At 41.9% G+C, this 21,154-nt stretch overlaps 1 protein-coding gene across 7 annotated transcripts in view; it reads left to right on the forward strand.

The window, feature by feature from the left end:
• Dnajc6 (DnaJ heat shock protein family (Hsp40) member C6) overlaps window positions 1-21,154 on the forward strand; it is a 208,100-nt gene that overhangs the window by 184,015 nt on the left and 2,931 nt on the right. For all 7 annotated transcript variants that reach the window (XM_045148997.1, XM_045148994.1, XM_045148993.1 and 4 more), the window contains 6 exons: window positions 176-310; window positions 4,136-4,204; window positions 6,561-6,677; window positions 13,134-13,388; window positions 15,883-16,025; window positions 20,661-20,837. In XM_045148997.1, coding sequence (XP_045004932.1) covers window positions 176-310; window positions 4,136-4,204; window positions 6,561-6,677; window positions 13,134-13,388; window positions 15,883-16,025; window positions 20,661-20,837 — 896 coding nt within the window. The remainder of the gene's footprint in view (window positions 1-175; window positions 311-4,135; window positions 4,205-6,560; window positions 6,678-13,133; window positions 13,389-15,882; window positions 16,026-20,660; window positions 20,838-21,154) is intronic.

Consider the following 21,154-nt stretch of genomic DNA (forward strand, 5'->3'; position numbering starts at 1 on the left):
TGGGCTTATTCTTGTGGTTTGAAATCCTTGGAAACCTTTGTTAGCTCTAGAAGAAGTTTAGTACAGGCCAGGAGTCAAGCATCATACTGATTTTTCAAGTATCTGGCCTGGGGCCAGACCAAAGTGACAGCTCTCCAGTATGTATAGAATAAATAACTCTTACCTTGTTTCCTAGGTGCCACCTTTGACCCATTTGGAGCAACAGCTAAGCCTTCAGGTCAAGATTTGCTGGGGTCCTTCCTGAACACATCCAATGCTTCTAGTGACCCCTTTCTGCAGCCTACACGAAGTCCTTCTCCTACAGTGCATGGTAAGAAATGCTTTTCTATTATGTTCAGTGGTGTATAGTTCTCTGCATCCCTAAGTTCTCTTGTAAAAGTACCCTATGAGTGCTATTTTGTGCCTATTATATCTCCTCTTTGGAGATTAACAATTCACATGAACATATTACATGCTATGGGTATCTTACTGGAAAGCAGCCTACTTACCTTGGTTTTATCCAACCTTCCTAAACCTAGGAATACTGTTCTTTTTCACAGTAGCATTGTGTGCTCACAGTATAAGGTATCATTGAATGCAGTGTGCTGTTATCTCGTGTACCAAAGAAGAAACGTAGCACTATCACGTTTTAATTCTTATTTCCATTTAATTTTGTGCAGAATTTACCCTTGTGCCATCAGATTTTGTTTCTTTAGTTTTTTCTGGGATATCTTCTTGTTCTGTGCAACCTCCTCTTCTAGCTTAGGAACAATCTGTTCTTTTTTGGTAAGAATCATCTCAGTGTGGCAGGGAGAGCTCATGTAGGGTTAATCCAACCATGAACTCTGTAAGAACAAGAGCATAATTAAAAGATACATCCTGGTGGTGAAAATAGGATATGTGTGTATATATGTTTTGTTTTGATTTTGTAAATATTTATTCATTTGAGAGAGAAGTAGACAGAGAGAATGGGCATGCCAAGGCCTCAGTCCAGAGGGTGGTGTGGTACTAGGGAGAGTGTGACCTTGGTCTACATGGTGATGTAGTACTGAATATTCTGAGTTTGTCCTTTGGTGCCAGGTTCATCTTGATCTCATAGAGATCCTGCAAATTCAAAAGGAAGATGAGTCATGCTCTTTGACTCTTTGATCACGCTTTCACCTGGGAAGTCCTAGAAATCAGTTCAGAACAACCTACCTGAATGAATTCTATGTGGCTTTATTTTTGAACTCATCTACGTACGACTACAGAACAATATCCTAAGATTCATTTTTCATTCGTAAGCTATGCTCACTTGAGAGTTTCCTGATTAGATATTGGTTACTCATTGGAGGAAATACATCCCAGGGGTGTAGATTCTTGCTATTTTTGCTTACTTCTTTATGTAAATCATGTCATTGTTATACTCAAAAGGACTCTTTTCCCCAATCCCCAATACAAGAGGCACATTTTGCAACCTCACAATGGCCTGCTCTAGTAGTCTCATGCCTATGACCTCATTTCCCATTTTCTCCTCCTTGCTATTTTAATTCCAGCTCTACCTATCTCTTTGATGGTTTTCTGTCTATTGCCTCTGCCTAAGATACTCTTAGACATATGTGCAGCTGACTCCTTCATCTCCTTTGAGTCCTTCCTAAGTGTTACCCTATTTGTGTAGTCTACATGCTCCAATCAATTGTGCTCCATATCAAATCACAGCTCAGTATGTACGAAGTCTTTTATCTCCTCCTGTCATACTTACTCCCAATACATGGGATTCCCTACTTCTTTATTATGTCTAGTTTGTTCTTTCATTACGGAAACATGAGTCCTACAAGAGCAGGAGTTTTTGCTTTTTTTCATTAGTGTGTCCCTAGTGCCAGAAAGAATTCTGGCATAAAATAGGTATTATCTTTCCTTCTAACATACAAATATTAGTTGAATTAGCTTTTCCGACTAAAGTCTTTTCACAACATTATTTCTGATTTTAATATTTCATCACTGTTGCTTAGGTAAGAGCATGACTTTTGATGTCCTATGAGAATGGGTCTATGTTCAGCTTTCATTTGTGACACGTTGACATTCTCTGTCATATTTGTTTGTTTGTATGTTTTTTGCTTTTCTTTGATGCTAGGAAATAGACCCAGGTCCATGCACATTACAGGTAGGCACCTTACCACTGAGATACATCCCAGCCATTCTCTTTCTTACAACCTGGATAGAACATGCTGATCCCCTAGTTTAGGCCAATGAGCACACCTTTATTTAGTGCCCCATTCCTCACTTTTGTCTCTGTCATAACCATGAGCAAAAAAAGATTTGTCCATGCTACTTACAGCTATTGCTCTGCTCATGGCCAGTTGTAGCATTTCTGTGCAGAAGAGCACATGAGTAAGAGTCAGAGGTCTGCATGTGGAAGCCAGACTGTCTGCCTCTGGATGCTTGGGGTGCCTCCCTAGGGGCCTTAAAAGGTGTCATCAATCTCTCCTGAAAATCAAGAGGTTCCACATTTGAGTTCAACAAACATTTATGGAGCATCTGTTCTTAAATCCCAGTCACTTGGGATATGGAACTGGAAATATAAATAAACAACAAGCCTCAATAAAAGGGAAAATACAAGCAGGGCATGGTGGCACACACCTTTAATCCCAGCACTCAGGAAGCAGAGGTAAGAGGATCACTGTAAGTTCAAGGCCATCTTGAGAATACAGAGTGAATTCCAGATCAGCCTAGACTAAAGTGAGACCCTACCTTGAAAACCAAAAAAAAAAAAAAAACAGAAAAAAAAAAAAAAAGAAAGAGAAAATACAACCAGGATTATTTCTCTAATCCCAGCACCCCAGAAACAGAGGCAGGATTATTGCAGATTTGAGGCCATCCTGCACTATATAGCAAGTCCCAGCCAGCTGTAGTTCTTGTCTCAAACAAAAAGAAAACTAAGCAAAAAGGAGGCAACACAGATGTTTAAGTATTAGTCAATTACCTTCTCATTTATATGTTCTTATCTCAAACAGATCTTAAGTTTCTTGAGGATAAGGCAGTGTATCTCTTAGTTCTCTGTTCCCTGGGATAGTGCCTTCGATATGGTAGGTGGTCATAAAGGGTTTGTGGATTTTGCTCTTGGTACCTTGGCCCTTCTTTGGGTGCTGTGTGTGAGTGCACATGTGTGTATACACATCTGTCTGTTTAATCTCATTTCTAATGTCAGTTTGGTGTTTGTATGTTACTCACTAGTTTCTGTGATCAAAACCTAGAGCTGTTTTAAGAAGAAATTGTTTCTTGTCTATGTTTGGATCTTGAGAGTGGTCAGAAGGATCTCTTTTGAAGCTCTAATTTTTAATTTATTTTTTGCGGGGCTGGGTGTTGACTACCTAGGATAGTGGTTGTAGAAGACAGCTCCACATTGCTGAGATGATCATCCAAACTGGCCATGGTTTATGGAGCAGTGGGTTTATTTAAAATTTATGAATCCAGGGGTAAGTTCCATTAATGGTGGAAGAAACTGCTTTCATACATCAAAGCAGAGAAAAACAACCAAACAGTCTGCAAACACCAAAAAGCAGCAAGCACAAACCAGCAGCAAGCAGGACCCCAGAGCTCAAACATCTCTGCACACCTTTGGGCTGGAATTGAGATCCACCTGTAGTAACACCTTTGGGCTAGACCCCAAGATCCTCCCTCAGTGACACCTTCTCTAGCCACCTGCCTGGAGACCCAAGTTACAAGCTTAATAAAACACTTGAATCTATGAGGGACATACATTCAACCTACCACAGTGGGTGATAAATAATAAGTGCCCAGCATGTGTTCTGAATGACTCATCATTCTTATCCCATCACATCAGGAGAAAACAGAATCTTGGTCCTCAGGGAATCATGCCCTGGTCAGGGCCAAGCTAAGGTGAATTAAATTTAATGATTCTACCCCCCGTCCCTTTTCTTATTGCCCAGTATGTTAAGTTTAGAGATGGGATACACAAACATGAGTAAGACAGTTCTTGCATTTAAGGTACTCTCAATTTAATGACACATGCATAATTTTAAATTCAAGTGTATGAATACCAAGGTAAAACAAAGGTAAGCCAAAGAACAGGGAGAGAAAACACATGTTTTTTCCAAGCTCACGAGTAGGTTTTGAGCTGTCTTGTTCTCATATGTTTTCTTTTCTCCATTTGTAGCTTCTAGTACCCCTGCTGTGAATATTCAGCCTGATGTTGCTGGAGGTTGGGACTGGAATTCTAAACCAGGTAAAGACCACCCAGTTGTTTTCTGCACACAATTGACCAGTTGTACAAAGTCAACACTTAAAGTCATAGCCCACTTGGGTGACTTGATTGATCTTTCCTAAAGATTTGTCTTTTAGCAGAGCTTTCCCCAAGGCACTTGCATGAAATGACAGTGCTAATTACTATATGTGGCCTAATTTTTCTCAGTAATATCTACTGCATATCCATCCCAACATCTCAATAAAACAATTATAAACAGACCTGATTATATATTAAATATGTTATACATATTTCTTCACCTTGGAGATGATTAGGGTTTTTTGCAAACTCTGAACTTTAGTTTTCTTATCTGAAAAATGGGGAATATAACTGTTATCCTACACAATTGTATAAATTTAAACAAAACATGGGCTGGAGAGATGGCTTAGCAGTTAAGTGCTGGCCTGTGAAGCCTAAGGACCCCTGTTTGAGGCTCGATTCCCCACAACCCACATTAACCAGATGCACAAGGGGCACACGTGTCTGGAGTTCATTTGCAGTGGCTGGAGGCCCTGGTGCGTCCATTCTCTCTCTCTATCTGTCTCTTTCTCTCTGTGTGTCTGTTGCCCTCAAATAAATAAATAAACAAAAAATTTAAAAAAACAATTTAAGCAAAACAGTGTAGATAAGTGCTTCTGGTATAGAATAGATGCTAAAAAAACGTGATTTTTTTTATTTTAGGATTAGAAACACAGACAATGTGCTTATATCAAGTATTTGAGGCAATTGATATTTTTGTTTTTGTTGTGATTTTTTAAAAGAAACCATCATATAAAATCCAATTGCTAAGCATATAGTAAAATATTGTCATTATACATACATTCTTGTGTGACAGACCCTGAGAACTGTTCTCAATATTCATGAATGAATTCTACATTTGCCAAATGACAGCTCCCCATCTTACCCTCTCTCCATCCCCTGCTAACATCATTCTACTTTTTATGAGTCTAGTCTTGTGCATCTGTCTTACATGGGTCCTGGGGAATTGAACCTCAGTCGTTTGGCTTTGCAGGCTAGCCCCTTAACTGCTAAGCCATCCCCTCTAGCCCGAGGTCTTAGTTTTAAATCCTTGCAGATGCATCCAGAGTTATGATTTCTGGATCAGGTGATAATTCTACATTTAAAATTTGAAGATCTTGCATACTGTTTACCACAGCAACTATAACATTTTACATTCCCACCAGAAGCATACAAGGGTTCCAATTTCTTCATATCTTTACCAGCTCTTATAATTTTTGTTGTTGTTGACAGTGGCCATCTTTGCAGATGTCTCACTGTGGCCTTGATCTGTGTTACCCCAATAGCTAGTGATGTTGACAATCTTTTTTTTTTAATGTGTGTGTTCATTTGTAAATCTTCTTTGAAGAAATACTAGTTCATGTCCATGACCTACTTTATTTTTTTAATTATTTTTTTTAATTAATTTATTTATTTTGAGAGAGAGATAAAGAAGAAATGGGTGCACCAGGGCTTCCAGCTTTTGCAAGCAAACTCTAGACACATGTGCCACCTTGTGCATTTGGCTTACGTGGATCCTGGGGATTTGAACCTGGGTCTTTTGGCTTTGCAGGCAAGTGTCTAAACTGCTATGCTACCTCTCCAGCCCCATAGCCTATTTTAAAATCATATTTTTTTGGCTGGATATGGTGATGCACACTGGGTTTAACCAAGCATGCTGGAGACAGAGGTAGGAGGATCACCATGGGTTTGAGACCACCCTGAAACTACGTAGTGAATTTCAGTTTAGTCTGGAGTAGAGTGAGACACTACCTCAAAAATAAATCAGGTTTTTTGATAATTTGTTCTGAAGTTGTAGGAACTTTTTATGTATTCAGAATGTAACCCTTATCAGCTGCATGGTGGGCACATGTCTCCCAACTCATGGTTTGTATTCATTCCACTGACTATTACCCTTCATGTGCAGATGCTTTAAATTTTATATGGTTCTGGTTGTCTCCCTTTTACTTTTATTGACTGTGGTTTTGGCTTTGCATTGTTTCTTTAAAAAAAAAAAAGTAAAATATCGAAGTTCAAAGAAGGTACACAAGATGCCCAAGGTCACTCAGGATGTGGCAGATCTCAGCCTGACTCCAAATCCCATAACAAAGAGGGAAGTCAAGTGACATGAGAGGTAATGGTTCTCATGTATGGCCTGAGAAAAACGTGCCTATTTTGTCTTGTCCTCAGATCACCACTCACTCAATTGAGAGGAATAGGGACTAGAAATTTCTCACTTATTTCTAAACCTTGTCCTAATGTTTGTTAGTGACATTTGAGTACCATCTCTGAAATTCTGAATCCAACAAGCTAATTTTCAGGGGTCTTATTTTCTTTTCAGGTTTTGGAATAGGAAGTAAGTCAGCTGCCACCAGCCCGACAGGCTCCTCCCATGGCACTCCCACCCATCACAGCAAGCCTCAGACACTGGATCCTTTTGCTGACCTGGGGACACTTGGTACAAACTTATCAAATATAAATAGCAGTTGAGGCCACAGAGCCTCAAATCTAAATCTTGGTTTTTCTCAGCAAGTAGCTACTGTGAACACGAATGCACAGCTCTGCATGCTTTAAAGCTGTATTCTAAAAGCAGAGACTGACTTTTTTAAGGCATCAAATACTGGATTGGAAATTATTTCTATTAATTAATTTCTCTAATGTTTGATTTTGCATTCATACTATGAGTAAAATTTGAGTATTCTAGAGCATATGACAATAGGGCTGTAGCAGAAGGAATGTGTAGAGAAATGGTCAGAAATGGAGGCAGTCTGTCTGGTCTTAACTTTAATCACTTGACAAGATACCACCAGCCAAACTTACTCATGGTACAGTTAGCAGTTTTCTTTTGTAACTTATATGGAATCTGGGGAGATATTTTTAGAATGTTATTTGAGGTCCATTTTTCTATTTGACTTTACCCAGTGATCTTAGCATGTGTTAATGATTCTTGCATAAAACAATTATTACCTCAATATTTGAAGATGGTGATTTTCAGATCTTCCTTATCTCCATATCTGAGAATTGGCATGAGTTGGCATTTAAAAAAGTGTGTGTGTGTGTGTGTGTGTGTGTGTGTGTGTGTATGTGTATGTGTGTGTGTTGACATTTAAAAATATGTATTTGTGTGTATATGGGTACACTAGCCCAGACAGTGGTACTACTTTTGCATCCATTGTATGTGGATGGCTATGGAATTGAATCCCAGTGACCTAGCTTTGTAAGTAAGTGCCTTTAACCACTATGTTATCTCCCCAGCCCCATAAGTTGACATTTTACTGTAAGGAAGACTGTCTATCATCTATCTATCTATCTATCTATCTATCGATCGATCGATCGATCGATCGATCGATCGTCCGTCCGTCCGTCCATCCATCCATCCATCCATCCATCCATCCATCCATCCATCCATCCATCTATCTACCTATCTATCTCCTCTACCTACCTACCTATCTATCATCTTATTATAATGTTGTGTGACTTTTCCTGAGGAGATATGAATAAATGACTATTCACCCCCAGTAAAGGCATCCATGACAGACCAAAGAAAACTTCTACCCAAGTCTGGCTTAGTCAATGGGTGAGTTTGTTGTGCTCTCTCACAGAAGTACAGAAGAAAGGTTACTTATAGGAACTTGAATGATTCAAAGGAGCTAAATTAGTTGGAAGCCCAGCCTATCATGGGTGACAGCTCACAAAAGTTATATTCCTTGAGCTCAGCCAATAGAAGAGTCTCTTCTCCGCAGACATTGTTACGGCTTGTATAAACTTGATGAGGGGTCTTGTGAATTTTGTAATTTTTAGGAATTTCCTGAGACAAGTTTCATGTACTTTCTGAGTCTGTCAAGGATGGAGTATTTCAACTTTACGGAAATTTCTATTGAGCATATCATGATCCCTTTTGTTTCTGTGGGTTATCTGTTTCTGGCATTCATTTGGCTCTGAGAATTATCATCTGTTTCTGACATTCATTTGGTTCTGAGGATTATCATCTGTTTCTGACATTCACTTGGTTCTGAGGATTATAATCAATTTCTGACATTCATTTGGTTCTGTGGATTATTAACTATTTCTGGTGTTCATTTGGTTCTGTGGATTATTATCTGTTTTGGAATTCACTTGGTTCTGAGGATCATAATCAATTTCCAGCATTCACTTGGTTCTGTGGATTATCTGTTTCTGGCATTCTTTTGGTTCTGAGGATTGTAGTCAATTTCTGGCATTCATTTGGTTCTGTGAATTATCAGCTGTGTTGTTCTTTTGTTCTGTTGCTGGGTTTGGTTTCTGAACCCCTTGTGCTGGCTCCTGGGTTTTTTGTCTGCACATTTCCATCAAGTAAAATGTCCTCTTTGGTGACACAGCAATATATTATGTGCATTTCTTGAGCTTCTTATAGCCCAACTCTGAACATCTTTTGCTAAAAGCCTGTATTCCATTTTGTGGAAAATGGAAGTTGTAACCCAAAATGTATGTGGCACATATGTTTATTGTTGCTGGAGTGCTATGGCTCTACCTTCCAAGGGCCAGAGGTGGGAGATGAGTCAGCATAATTGTGCATAATCATAGCCTGCCTTCCCTGGTCTTCCTTGCCTCCTCCCATTTCCTTTCTGGACCTTTGTTTCCTTGGCTTGCAGAATTTATAGTCACACATCACCTGTGTCACCACAAACCACAAACCTACTTGGGAAGCTCAACACTTTGTTGTCATTTGGAAATGCAGTAATTCTTGTTTTTGTTTTATTGGTTTTTCGAGGTGGGATCTCACTCTAGCCCAGGCAGGCTGACCTGGAATTCACTACGGAGTCTCAGGGTAGCCTTGAACTCACGGCGATCCTCCTACCTCTGCCTCCCAAGTGCTGGGATTAAAGGTGTGCACCACTACACCCAGCAGAAATGCAGTAATTCTTTTTTACTGTATTACTTTTTTTTTTTTTTTTTGCATGTGCACGTGTATGTGTGTGTGTGTGTGTGTGTGTGTGTGTAAAAATGAGGTGTGGGTGATCCCCACAGGACTGGTGTTACAGGGAGCATAGCCATACCCAACTGATTATGTGGTGTATGGAAATTTGAACTTGGCGTTCTAAGACCCTTTTGTTTGTGCAGGAAGCACATTTAACCATCAAGCTGTCTCTCCAGGTCCAAAGGCAGTAATTCTTATAGCTTTCTTTTTGGGAAACCGGTTTCTTAAATTTCTCCACTTTTAATGGTATCAGCCTAGAAACTTGAAGTGATTTTTCCTAAAGTCACACAATGAACATTTATGTAAATGAGAGCTTTGATTCCTAGGCAAGTTCTTTGGAATAAGAGTTAAACTTTGAAATCATCCAATAACAATTCAGAAAAACAAAACAAGTCAGAGTCCTTAGGTCTTTTTCCACAAAATGGTTCTCAGACAACCATCATCGTCTGGTTCTGCCCTTATATATCCAGATATAATTGGCCTGGATATAGCTTGGGGGTAGGGGTTTTATGAGCTCCAGATGATCTCATCTGTTTTGCATAACTACTATCTCAAAGGACCAAGGACTGAAGTTCACAGGCTCTGACATCACCTAAACCCAGAGTCTTTGGACAGGAATGGGCCAGTAGACAGGGCTTCTAACTTGAAGCCTGTGCTATGGTTTGGAAATGAGTTGCAAGGAGCTCAGGCAGAGGGAAGGACATTAACATTAACAGCTCTACACATGACTAAGAGCAGAAGGAACCAAGATCTGTGGTAGAGGAGGAGAGGTACAGTTGTTTAGGGAGGGTCAATGCAAGAAAGACTTCAGAACTGCTTTGGACTGCAGATGGAGGGCATGGAGAGAAAGCAGTTAGTTTTGTACGTCAGAATGGTTTTCTGAATTCAGTAGTAGATGGGATTTTTAACCCTTCCCAGACTTGCTGGAAGGTCTTTGGAAACCTGCGCAGAAGCAGGTGTAAAGTCTAGGAGCTGAAAGTAGGATGGAAGATCATTTTTGTGTGTATCCATAGGTTCCAACACCCTCATTTGATTGGTATTTCTGAATATAGAACCTTTGCTAAACTTTCAGGACATAATAAAAAACTAAGGGAGATAATAATAGTCCTTCTCCAGGGGCTTACAATATAGTAGGAGAGGGAAACTTTAATCAAAACACTACTTAAATGTAAAATACCCACTATGGCATTATAATAGGAGCTACTCAAGATGGGGGTGGATAGATTTCCTTAGATAATTCTGATGCATAGGGAAGGTGAGAATCTTATTTTGTTACTAGGTTTGCAGCCTAGCCTGTAAAAGATGCTTGTGGGCTCAACAGTAGTTCATACTTGAACAGATGAGTGTGATGGGAATATGGAAGGTGATTTCTTTGTTTTTAAAGTCTTCCTCTTAATTACCAAATGTTAAAATAATGAACTTATATATTTAGAACAAAATATCATTAAAATATAAAATGAAATCAGTGCAAAATGAATACCTGTTGGGGTGACTCAAGGATTAGAAAGAATGACAGACACAAAGAATAGAGTGAAGGCAGTGATTTGGTGGTCTGCAGGTTCTGATGGAGGTACTGCAGCAGCACCTAACCAGCACTGGTTTATTTTATACATACTCTGAAAAGTCTTGACAACAACTTTGTTTTATCAGATATAGAAAAAGCATTGGAATGGGGGGACAAGGTTAGATGAATTAGAAATGAGGCAGCTGTATACTGTTTGTCTGCACTTAACTGTCTTCTGTACAAGGTCAGGCCCATACAAACCATCCAAGAGAAGGATTAAGGAGGGATTGTGCCCCACTTAGGACTCTGCGTTTCAACCGGAGGTAGACATGTATATGCCTATGTCAATGGCTTCTACTTGTTGTGGCTCTCTACAAATACTCAGTTTTAGGTATCTATTGATGTGCTGTTGAGAAAAGGGTCCAGGTCACACAAATAGGGCTTCTGTTATTTATTTATTTTAATATTTTATTTATTTATTTGAGAGGTAGATAGAGGGAGAGAACAGGTACACAGCCTCTAGCCACTGCAAATGAACTCCAGACACATGTACCACCTTGTGCATCTGGCCTATGTGGGTACTAGGGAATTGAACCTGGGTCTTTAGGCTTCAAAGTCAAATGTCTTAACTTGCTAATCCATCTCTTCAGCCCCATGAATAGGGCTGCTTCCTGTATGCCATTGAATGACCACAGCAACCACAATGTGGTGGCACATGCCTGTAATCTCAGCACTACAGATGAGGCCAGTCTGGGATACAGAGTGAATCACAGACCATGTGGACTAAGGTTAGACCTTGAGGACAGAATGACAAGGAACAATGCTACTATTGTGCATGAGCATCCCATCACCATTTTCCATGATGGAGTATTTGAGCCCTTGCAATGTGTAAAGTGTGTGTTTGGTAAAAGACCTTGCCTTGTTTCATGATGTATAATGTGTCATATTAGGTTCCTTAAGTCAGGGGCTATGAATCACTTTCATGCAATTGTATCTTTACACTAGACCTCTATACAGACATAGTTTTAACTTCATATGTAATAAGGAAGTTGAGGCTTTAGGGGATGAACATTTTCATCTAGCTTTACAAGAGCCAAGGAGTTTCTCTGTCTTCTTTCAAGTGTGTTCCCAGTGCCCACCATAGTGCCTGGCACATGGTAGATGATCAACAGTGTCTGGTTAATGAGTGTAACCAGTGTAATGACCTCTTGCATGTGTTCAAGAACAAATGGTAAATGAGTGCCAACACTGAGCTCAAACACAAGTGAACTTCAAGTTCAGTGGCTGTAATGCTACTCTCACTGCAAAAGGAATATGAATGGCAGGAACATAGCTATCAGCAAAACCAACAGTAAGTGATGTGTTTTAGTAATGGCTTAGAGCTTTAAGGAGAAACTCAGGGCTTAGGTGCCAAGGAGTAGGAGACCTATAACAGTATTATCACAAATTTGTCAGTGACCGTCCTGAGCTTTGATGTCCTCTTCTTTAAGGTGGTTCAGTAATAATACTGCTTACCAACATTTAACAAGCTCACAAGAGCTGTTGAAATCCTAGCTCTTTTATTTTCACTGTTACTTTGGCTTGTTGTATGGAAGGATCCTTGGAGAAAACCACATTTCAGTCTGTCTATTACCTCCTTAAACATGAGCCTTCCTGTAGTGAAATGCAAACAGGTGAACTTCCCTCCTTAGACACAAGCCTTCCTGCAGTGAAATACAAACATGTGAAGTTGAAACCCACTCACAAAACTTAAAAGCATTTTTGTTTATTCTTGGGTACTAGCCATGGTTGTCCTGGCAACACACAGTGAGTAATTCGGATTATTGACATTTAAAAAGCACTTTCAGGACTGGAGAGATGGCTCATTGGTTAAGACATTTGCCTGCAATGCCTAATGACCTGAGTTTGACTTCCCCTTTTCCACATAAAGCCAGATGCACAAAGTGGCACATGTATTTGGAGTGTATTTGCAGAGGCTGGAGGCCATTGTGTACCCATTCTCTGTTTCTTTTCTCTCTCTCTCTCTCTGCTTGCAAATTAAAAAAAAATATATATATATAGTACCTTCAAGAGAGGGCTTTGTTCCATTCCCTGTTCTCATCACTTGGTAGTCTTGACTCTAGTGGAGAAATAAAATTAGCACAGGATGTAGGAGGCTGGGAAGGGTGGCACAGGAAGAGCTGGGGCTGTACTCAGCCCCATTTCTGCTGCACACTTGCTGTGTGACTTAGAGGAAACCTACTCTGAGCTGCAGTTTGTTCATCTGAAGAAAACAAATGAAAGAAGAGTACATATCTGTAAATGTCATTTGGTCTTAGCTGTTAGGAAGATGAATTAAGTTACTGTCCTTGACAGGCTTATTGACAGGTCATTGCAACTATGTCTTGAGATGCAGCAGGTAGAGGTGCCTCCAAATTGTTTTACCTTCTTTCTCGCCCTTTCTCCACACATAGGTAGTTCTTCATTTGCCAGTAAACCTACCACGCCCACTGGCCTGGGCGGAGGATTTCCACCTCTCAGCTCACCACAGAAAGCATCTCCACAGCCTGTGGGTGGAGGATGGCAGCAAGCACCTGGCTATAACTGGCAGCAAGCACAGTCTAAGACCCAGCCCACCATGCAACACTCCTCCCCCCAGAACAGGCCCAACTACAATGTGAGCTTCTCCGCCACACCTGTGGGCCAGAGTGAACGCAGCAAAGGATCAGGTAATTTGGGTGAGGATGCTGGTATGGAGTGGCCTGTCTTTGTGGTCATAGAGCCTGTGTTGGTATGTCCGAAAATGCCAAAGACAATGTCAGTAGTTCCTGGGGCAGTCTTCAAGCTGAAGAGCTGGCACGTGATACATGCCCCCAGTGCAGTGCCTGAAGCACCTGACCTGTCATGCCCCCAAACATGTGTGCCACATATGACTGCTGGTTCATTCGTAACAACTAGGTTATAATGCTAAGCTCTGATGTCATCAGAACCTGGCATAGTACTTGCCATGTACCTAGATCCTTGTCATGATCTCTAGACACATGTAGCAGTGTGTGAGTGGAGGGGTAGGTGGGGCTTAGGAACAGGGTATAGAAGAGAAAGGCTGCCTGGGGCCCCAGTGAAAGAAGTCTTGGACACCTGATCTTCTTGGGTTTGCTCTAGTTGGCAGATTTATTAATAAATAAATTTATTAATTTGGAACACCTGTGGTAATCCCAGTGCTTAAGATTGGAGGATACCCTAGATAGAAATCATGACATGAGGTAAGACTAATAAATTTTGCCTGGTAGGAGTGGCTAGGTTCAAATTTGCCAGGAGGCCAGTTTCAGTACATTTTGGCAGCTGATTTGATTTTCTCCTACAGTGAGGTAGGATGGATCTCTGTGTGGAATATGGAAGTGGAATTTTTGTACTCCATCGTAGCTTGCAGGTATTGAGTGCTTGCTAGATGCCAGGTGCTGTCAGGTACTTACCATGTATTGTTTCATAGAATCTTCAAAATCAACACCCTATTATAGATGTGGCATCTGGAATGCACATCTTTAAAGTACTGCGTAAGGTTTCTGCAACTTGTAAGTGACATAGCCAGAACTTGAATCCTATAAATCTTACTCCAGAACTTTGACTCTGAGCTGGCACACCTAGCTGGCCAGAACTCCAGTGTTTGTCCACAGCACTGCCATGATGGATCTGCTAGCATTGAGAACATGTCTGGCATCCTGCTTCCTCTGGTAGACAGGGAATTCTGCCTTCCTTTCCATGTTTATTTTGAGTAGACAGAGGGTATATGTCTTCTTGGAGAATCTTCTTTGTATAAAACATTGAGGATATGACATGCAATAAGACAGACAGAATCCCTAGGCTTGGAGCACTAACATTTTGATATATACACATGCAAATGTGGATATTAAAGTGTGGTTTGATTCAGGTGTCACCCATAAACTTAGGAGTTCTGAATTCTAGGTCTCCAGCTGATGGCAATTTGAAAAATAAAGTGTCCTGGAGGCAGTGTATTGTTAGGGGTGGGCTTAGGGGTATTATAGCCAGCTTCCTCTTGCCAGCATTTGGCACATTCTCCTGTTCCTGTTGTCCATCTGATGTTGTCCATCATTTTCCCCTGCTATCATGGAGCTTTCCCCCGAGTCTGTAAGCCAGAATAAACCCTTTTCCCCACTATCTGCTCTTGGTTGGGTGTTTTCTGCCAGCAATACGATCCTGACTACAGCATAAAGTATGGAAGTGGAAATTCATTTTCAATCAAGAATCTAACTTTGGTCGATTAACACTGATTGCATGGACTGCTGTGCTTTCTTTTAATTAAATACTGAGATAAGTAAACATGATTTAAAGGACTGAAAATACTGAGTGTGCCATGACAACACTTTGGCAAGTAATCTTGCCAACATCACCCCTTTTTTTTTTTAAAAAATGAGGAATAGAGAAGATAGGTAACTTATCTGAGGTGATATTGCTAAAAAATGGCAGAGCTGGGTTTGCATGGGGGAAAGTTTGCTGCAATCTTGTTTTTTGCCACCATATTAGGCTGTTTCTCTAAAGAGAATGGGAAAGATTGTGAGCCCACAACCAGACTTACAAGAAAAGAATACTATGGTCAACTCAAACTATGTGTGCAGATGGGGAAGAGGTAGCATGCATGGATTTCAAGAACCCAAACCCAGATACTTGTTCCAGCTCTGATAATAGTTAGTTATGATGGTGGTAAAATCATAAGTATCTTCATCCAAAAGGAAGTTACAGTAGAAATAAGAGTTGGATTTGGGGGCTGGAGAGATGGCTTAGCAGTTAAGGCACATGCCTGCAAAGCCTAAGAACCCAGGCTCAATTCTCCAGGTCCCATGTAAGCCAGATGTGCATGGTGGCACATGCATCTGGAGTTTGTTTGCAGTGGCTGGAGGCCCTGGTGTGCCCATTCTCCCTTTCTCTGTGTGTAATAAATAAATAAAAATAAAAATCTAAAAAAAAAACAGTTGAATTTAATTTAATGGTCCATACTCCAGTCCTAGTCTTGCTAAATGCATAGTATATGGTTCTGGGCAGATGTCCTAAGTTTTCTAGCCAGCCATCCTTCTCATCTGCTAAGTATGAGGTTAAAGGGGACTAATATGTAAAAGCAGTACTCTGAAGACTGAAGTCATAGAGGCAACCATAGGATATTCTGCTTAAGAATAAAAACCCTGAAGATTTTCAAATGTTGTGTTACAGAAGGGAAACCAAAGGCATCAGACTTTGAAGACCTGCTGTCTAGTCAAGGTTTCAATGCCCACAAAGACAAGAAGGGGCCTAGGACAATAGCTGAGATGAGAAAAGAAGAAATGGCCAAGGAAATGGACCCTGAGAAATTAAAGGTGAGTGAGCCATTTTGTGTTGTTATTCTATGGAAAAAAGTCATGTGTGGAGCCATGAGCTCAGGACCACCTATTACCAAATCCTCTCTTATAATGGTTATCTTTGTGTCACTATGAACAAAATACTTGACAAAAACAACTAAAGGAAGAGATTTTGGCTTATGGATTTGGAGAGATTTTGGTCCATCCTGGAAAGGCATGGCAGCAAAAGCATGCAATGAGGGTGTTCCCATGACAGAGAGCATGCAGTGAGGGTGTTTGCATGACAGGGAACATGCAGTGAGGGTGTTTCCATGACAGGGAGCATGCAGTGGGGGTGTTCACAGGACAGGGAGCATGCAGTGAGGGTGTTTCCATGACAGGGAGCATGCAGTGAGGGTGTTTCCATGACAGGGAGCATGCAGTGGGGGTGTTTCCATGACAGGGAGCATGCAGTGGGGGTGTTTGCATGACAGGGATCATGCAGTGAGGGTGTTTCCATGACAGGGAGCATGCAGTGGGGGTGTTTACATGGCAGAGAGCATGCAGTGGGGGTGTTCACAGGACAGGGAACATGCAATGAGGGTGTTCCCATGACAGGGAGCATGCAGTGGGGGTGTTTCCCTGGCAGGGAGTATGCAGTGAGGGTGTTTGCATGACAGGTAGCATGTAGTGAGGGTGTTTACATGGCAGAGAGCATGCAGTGGGGGTGTTTACATGGCAGAGAGCACGCAGTGAGGGTGTTTACATGGCAGAGGGAGCATGCAATGAGGGTGTTCACATGACAAGGAGCATGCAGTGGGGGTGTTCACATGATAGGGAACATGCAGTGGGGGTGTTTACAGGACAGGGAACATGCAGTGAGGGTGTTTATATGGCAGAGGGATCTTGTAGTGAGGGTGTTTACATGACAGGGAGCAGCAGTGGGGGTGTTTACATGGCAGAGGGAGCATGCAGTGAGGGTATTCACATGACAGGGAGCATGCAGTGGGGATGTTTACAGGACAGGGAGCATGCAGTGAGGGTGTTTACAGGACAGGGAACATGCAGTGAGGTTTACATGGCAGAGGGAGCATGCAGTGAGGGTGTTCACATGACAGGGAGCATGCAGTGGGGATGTTTACAGGACAGGGAGCATGCAGTGGGGGTGTTTACAGGACAGGGAACATGCAGTGAGGTTTACATGGCTGAGGGAGCATGCTGTGGGGTGTTTAATGGCAGAGGTAGCATGCAGTGAGGGTGTTTACAGGACAGGGAGCATGCAGTGTGGGTGTTTACAGGGCAGGGAGCATGCAGTGGGGGTGTTTACAGGGCAGGGAGCATGCAGTGGGGGTGTTTACAGGACAGGGAGCATGTAGTGGGGGTGTTTACAGGACAGGAAGCATGCAGTGGGGGTGTTTACAGGGCAGGGAGCATGCAGTGGGGGTGTTTACAGGACAGGGAGCATGCAGTGGGGGTGTTTACAGGACAGGAAGCATGCAGTGGGGGTGTTTACAGGACAGGGAGCATGCAGTGGGGGTGTTTACAAGACAGGGAGCATGCAGTGGGGGTGTTTACAGGACAGGGAGCATGCAGTGGGGGTGTTCACATGACAGGGAGCATGCAGTGGGGATGTTTACAGGACAGGGAGCATGCAGTGTGGGTGTTTACAGGACAGGGAACATGCAGTGAGGTTTACATGGCAGAGGGAGCATGCAATGGGGGTGTTTACAGGACAGGGAGCATGCAGTGGGGATGTTTACAGGACAGGGAGCATGCAGTGGGGGTGTTTACAGGACAGGGAGCATGCAGTGGGGGTGTTTACAGGACAGGGAGCATGCAGTGAGGGTGTTCACATGACAGGGAGCATGCAGTGGGGGTGTTTACAGGACAGGGAGCATGCAGTGAGGGTGTTCACATGACAGGGAGCATGCAGTGGGGATGTTTACAGGACAGGGAGCATGCAGTGAGGGTGTTTACAGGACAGGGAACATGCAGTGAGGTTTACATGGCAGAGGGAGCATGCCATGGGGGTGTCTACATGGCAGAGGGTGGATCGGGGTGGTGTTCACATGACAGGGGACCTGTAGTGAGGGTGTTCACATGGCAAAGGGAGCATGCAGTGAGGGGAGCATGGAGGTAGGGCACTCATATGGCGACAGACAAGCAAGCAGAGTGCAAAACTGGAATGAGGTGTAGGTGGATATAATTTTCAAAGGGAGCTACTTGCAGCAGCTAGACTCTTCCTTCTGAAGGTTTCACAGCCTCTTTAAATACTATTTGCTTATGAACAAGTACTCATAACAAGAGCCTTTGGGAGTATTAGCATCAAATCTCCCAGTGGCCCTGCCTCCTAGTGCCATCCATCACCTTGGAATCTGGGGTGGGACAGAGACCACATCATCTATGGAAGGCACTATGTTCTGGCAAACACTGTATATCAGTGGGTTCTTGAACCTGTGGTTGTAGTTGCTTTAGGAGGTTCTTAATTTCTTCTATTAATAAGTTCAAATCACTGGTTTGATAAATACAGATTTCTTATGAGTACCTGTCAGATGAGCAGTAATATTTAATTTTGAAGCTCAGATGGTGTTTAGATTCCAAACACTGTTACTTTGGTGATTCGAAAAATACATGATTTTTATGTTCTTTCTGCCTTGAGAACTCTTATTATACTGGGATTACTAAACTCCATCTTCCGTTCTCTGCTGATGGAAAGAGAAATATTTGTGTCCAGGAATTTCACTCCTGTAACATCAGACATTGAGGTTTGTAGAGGCTCAGGAGAAGAAGGCTAAGGCAGTGTTTACTCCAGCCTCCACCATGGATTCCTCCTTTTTTTTTTTTTTTTGAGAGCGACAGACACAGAGAGAAAGACAGATAGAGGGAGAGAGAGAGAATGGGTGCGCCAGGGCTTCCAGCCTCTGCAAACGAACCCAGACGTGTGCGCCCCCTTGTGCATCTGGCTAACGTGGGACCTGGGGAACCGAACCTCGAACCGGGGTCCTTAGGCTTCACAGGCAAGCGCTTAACCGCTAAGCCATCTCTCCAGCCCGGATTCCTCCATTTTTAAACCAAAGCAAACCAAAGTTCTACTTTTATTTGTCTTTAATTCTAAAGGTATAGGTCAGAATAAGCCTGGAGAAACAAGAAAGTTTCCATAATTTTAGAAAACGTTTTCACATATGTGATCAAGCCCCTTATCCCATAGACAAGGAAAAGAACAGTGCTTCAGGGGTAAGGATGTCTGGACACCTTGATGCAGGTTAGCTTGAAGAATGGAAGCTTTGAGGTTTAGAAGACAAAGTCATGTTCCTTCAGTGTGGCATGCTGACAGGAACACACTGCAGCAAAGTCACATTTATGATGGTACATACATATATTGACAGGAACATATTGCAAGAAAAGTCACATTCCTTCACAATGTGAAGGATAGATATAGTGACAGGAACACAATGCAAGAAAAGTCACATTCCTTCATGATGATGTATTAGGTATACTGACAGGAACACACTGCAAGAAAAGACCCTAATTGTTGCTCCTTATTATATCTCTAAAACCAAGAATTTGCAGTTGAAAAAAATGCTACATCATTTTCTGGCATATTTGAATGTTGTTTGTACATATTTAGATCCTTTAAGACTATCCTGAGGCCTAATATTCTTTACAAAAATGTGTGCCTGTGTGCCATCTCTCTTACCTTTGCCACTAGGAAAACTCAGACAGTGCTTTATAAAAGAAAGTTGCTTATTTTTTAAGAGCCATGTTGGCTGTAAGAATAGCTGTCAGTGACCACAAGGGAGCCATTTACTCAGTAGCAAAATCATCCTGAAGCCCTGGTGAGTACCAAATCCTGATAGTGTTTTTTTGATTCCTTTGACTTAATGGCCTTTTTCTTCTTCTTATTTTTTTTTAATTTATTAACAAGCAGAGAGATAAAAGAGTCAGACAGAATGTGTATGCCAGGGCCTCCAGCCTCCAGCCACTGTGAACGACCTCCAGATGCATGCACCACATTGTGCATATGGCATTCTATGATGGATCTCTACTGTGGAACTGAACATGTTTCATTAGGCTTCTCAGTCAAGCACCTTAACCACTGAGCCATCTCTTCTGACCAATTTTTAAAAAATTAATGTCCTCTTTATTCCCACTGTGACAAGTCAGTTTGAATAGCTAACTAAATGGATCAACTCTATTTCTTTAATTATTTATTTATTTATTTATTTGAGAGTGACAGACACAGGGAGAAAGACAGATAGAGGGAGAGAGTGAGAATGGGTGTGTCAGGGCTCCCAGCCTCTGCAAACAAACTCCAGACGTGTGCGCCCCCTTGTGCATCTGGCTAACGTGGGACCTGGGGAACCGAGCCTCGAACCGGGGTCCTTAGGCTTCACAGGCAAGCGCTTAATGACTAAGCCATCTCTCCAGCCCTGGATCAACTCTTTTAATAAACTTTGGGGTTATTAAAGAGCTTTTGAGCTGTTCTCTGTGGTGGCTCTATTGTTTGGTTGAAGACCAGAAAGACATGGTAGAAAGTTGAGCCAGAAGAACATTTTGGGTAACTTGGAGTATGCATATTTTTCATTTCACTATAACAGGTCAATTTCTAGAGACCTAGTAGAACTTTCTGGAATAGAAAACATTTGACTGCCATAACCTCTTTGGTATTTACAGATTCTGGAATGGATAGAAGGCAAAGAGAGAAACATCAGAGCCCTACTTTCCACAATGCACACTGTGCTGTGGGCTGGGGAGACCAAGTGGAAACCAGTTGGCATGGCAGACCTAGTAACACCAGAGCAGGTGAAGAAGGTGTACAGGAGGGCCGTGCTGGTGGTACACCCAGACAAAGTGAGTAAGACCTGCCCTGCCATCACTTGTGTGGCCCTCAATTTATCATTGTATTTAAACATCGTACTTTCTGGTTGCTCATTGATTAGGCCATGTATTCAAGACAGCTAAGCCTGTGGGTTAGGATCAGGTATATGAGCTTGTAATCAGCCTTCATGAATGGGCATGAGGAAATCACACTACATTTATGCACAATGGGACAAAAACTTTACTTATAAAGATGTAACAGACTCTAGTCACTTACTTTTAGGGCTTAGCTATAATCCTGGCCTATAATAGTAAGACCAGGCTGAGAGCTACAAAAGAAAACTTTTCTC

The sequence above is a fragment of the Jaculus jaculus genome, chromosome 5 (assembly GCF_020740685.1).
Source record: "Jaculus jaculus isolate mJacJac1 chromosome 5, mJacJac1.mat.Y.cur, whole genome shotgun sequence".
In the NCBI taxonomy this organism is placed as follows: Eukaryota; Metazoa; Chordata; class Mammalia; order Rodentia; family Dipodidae; genus Jaculus; species Jaculus jaculus.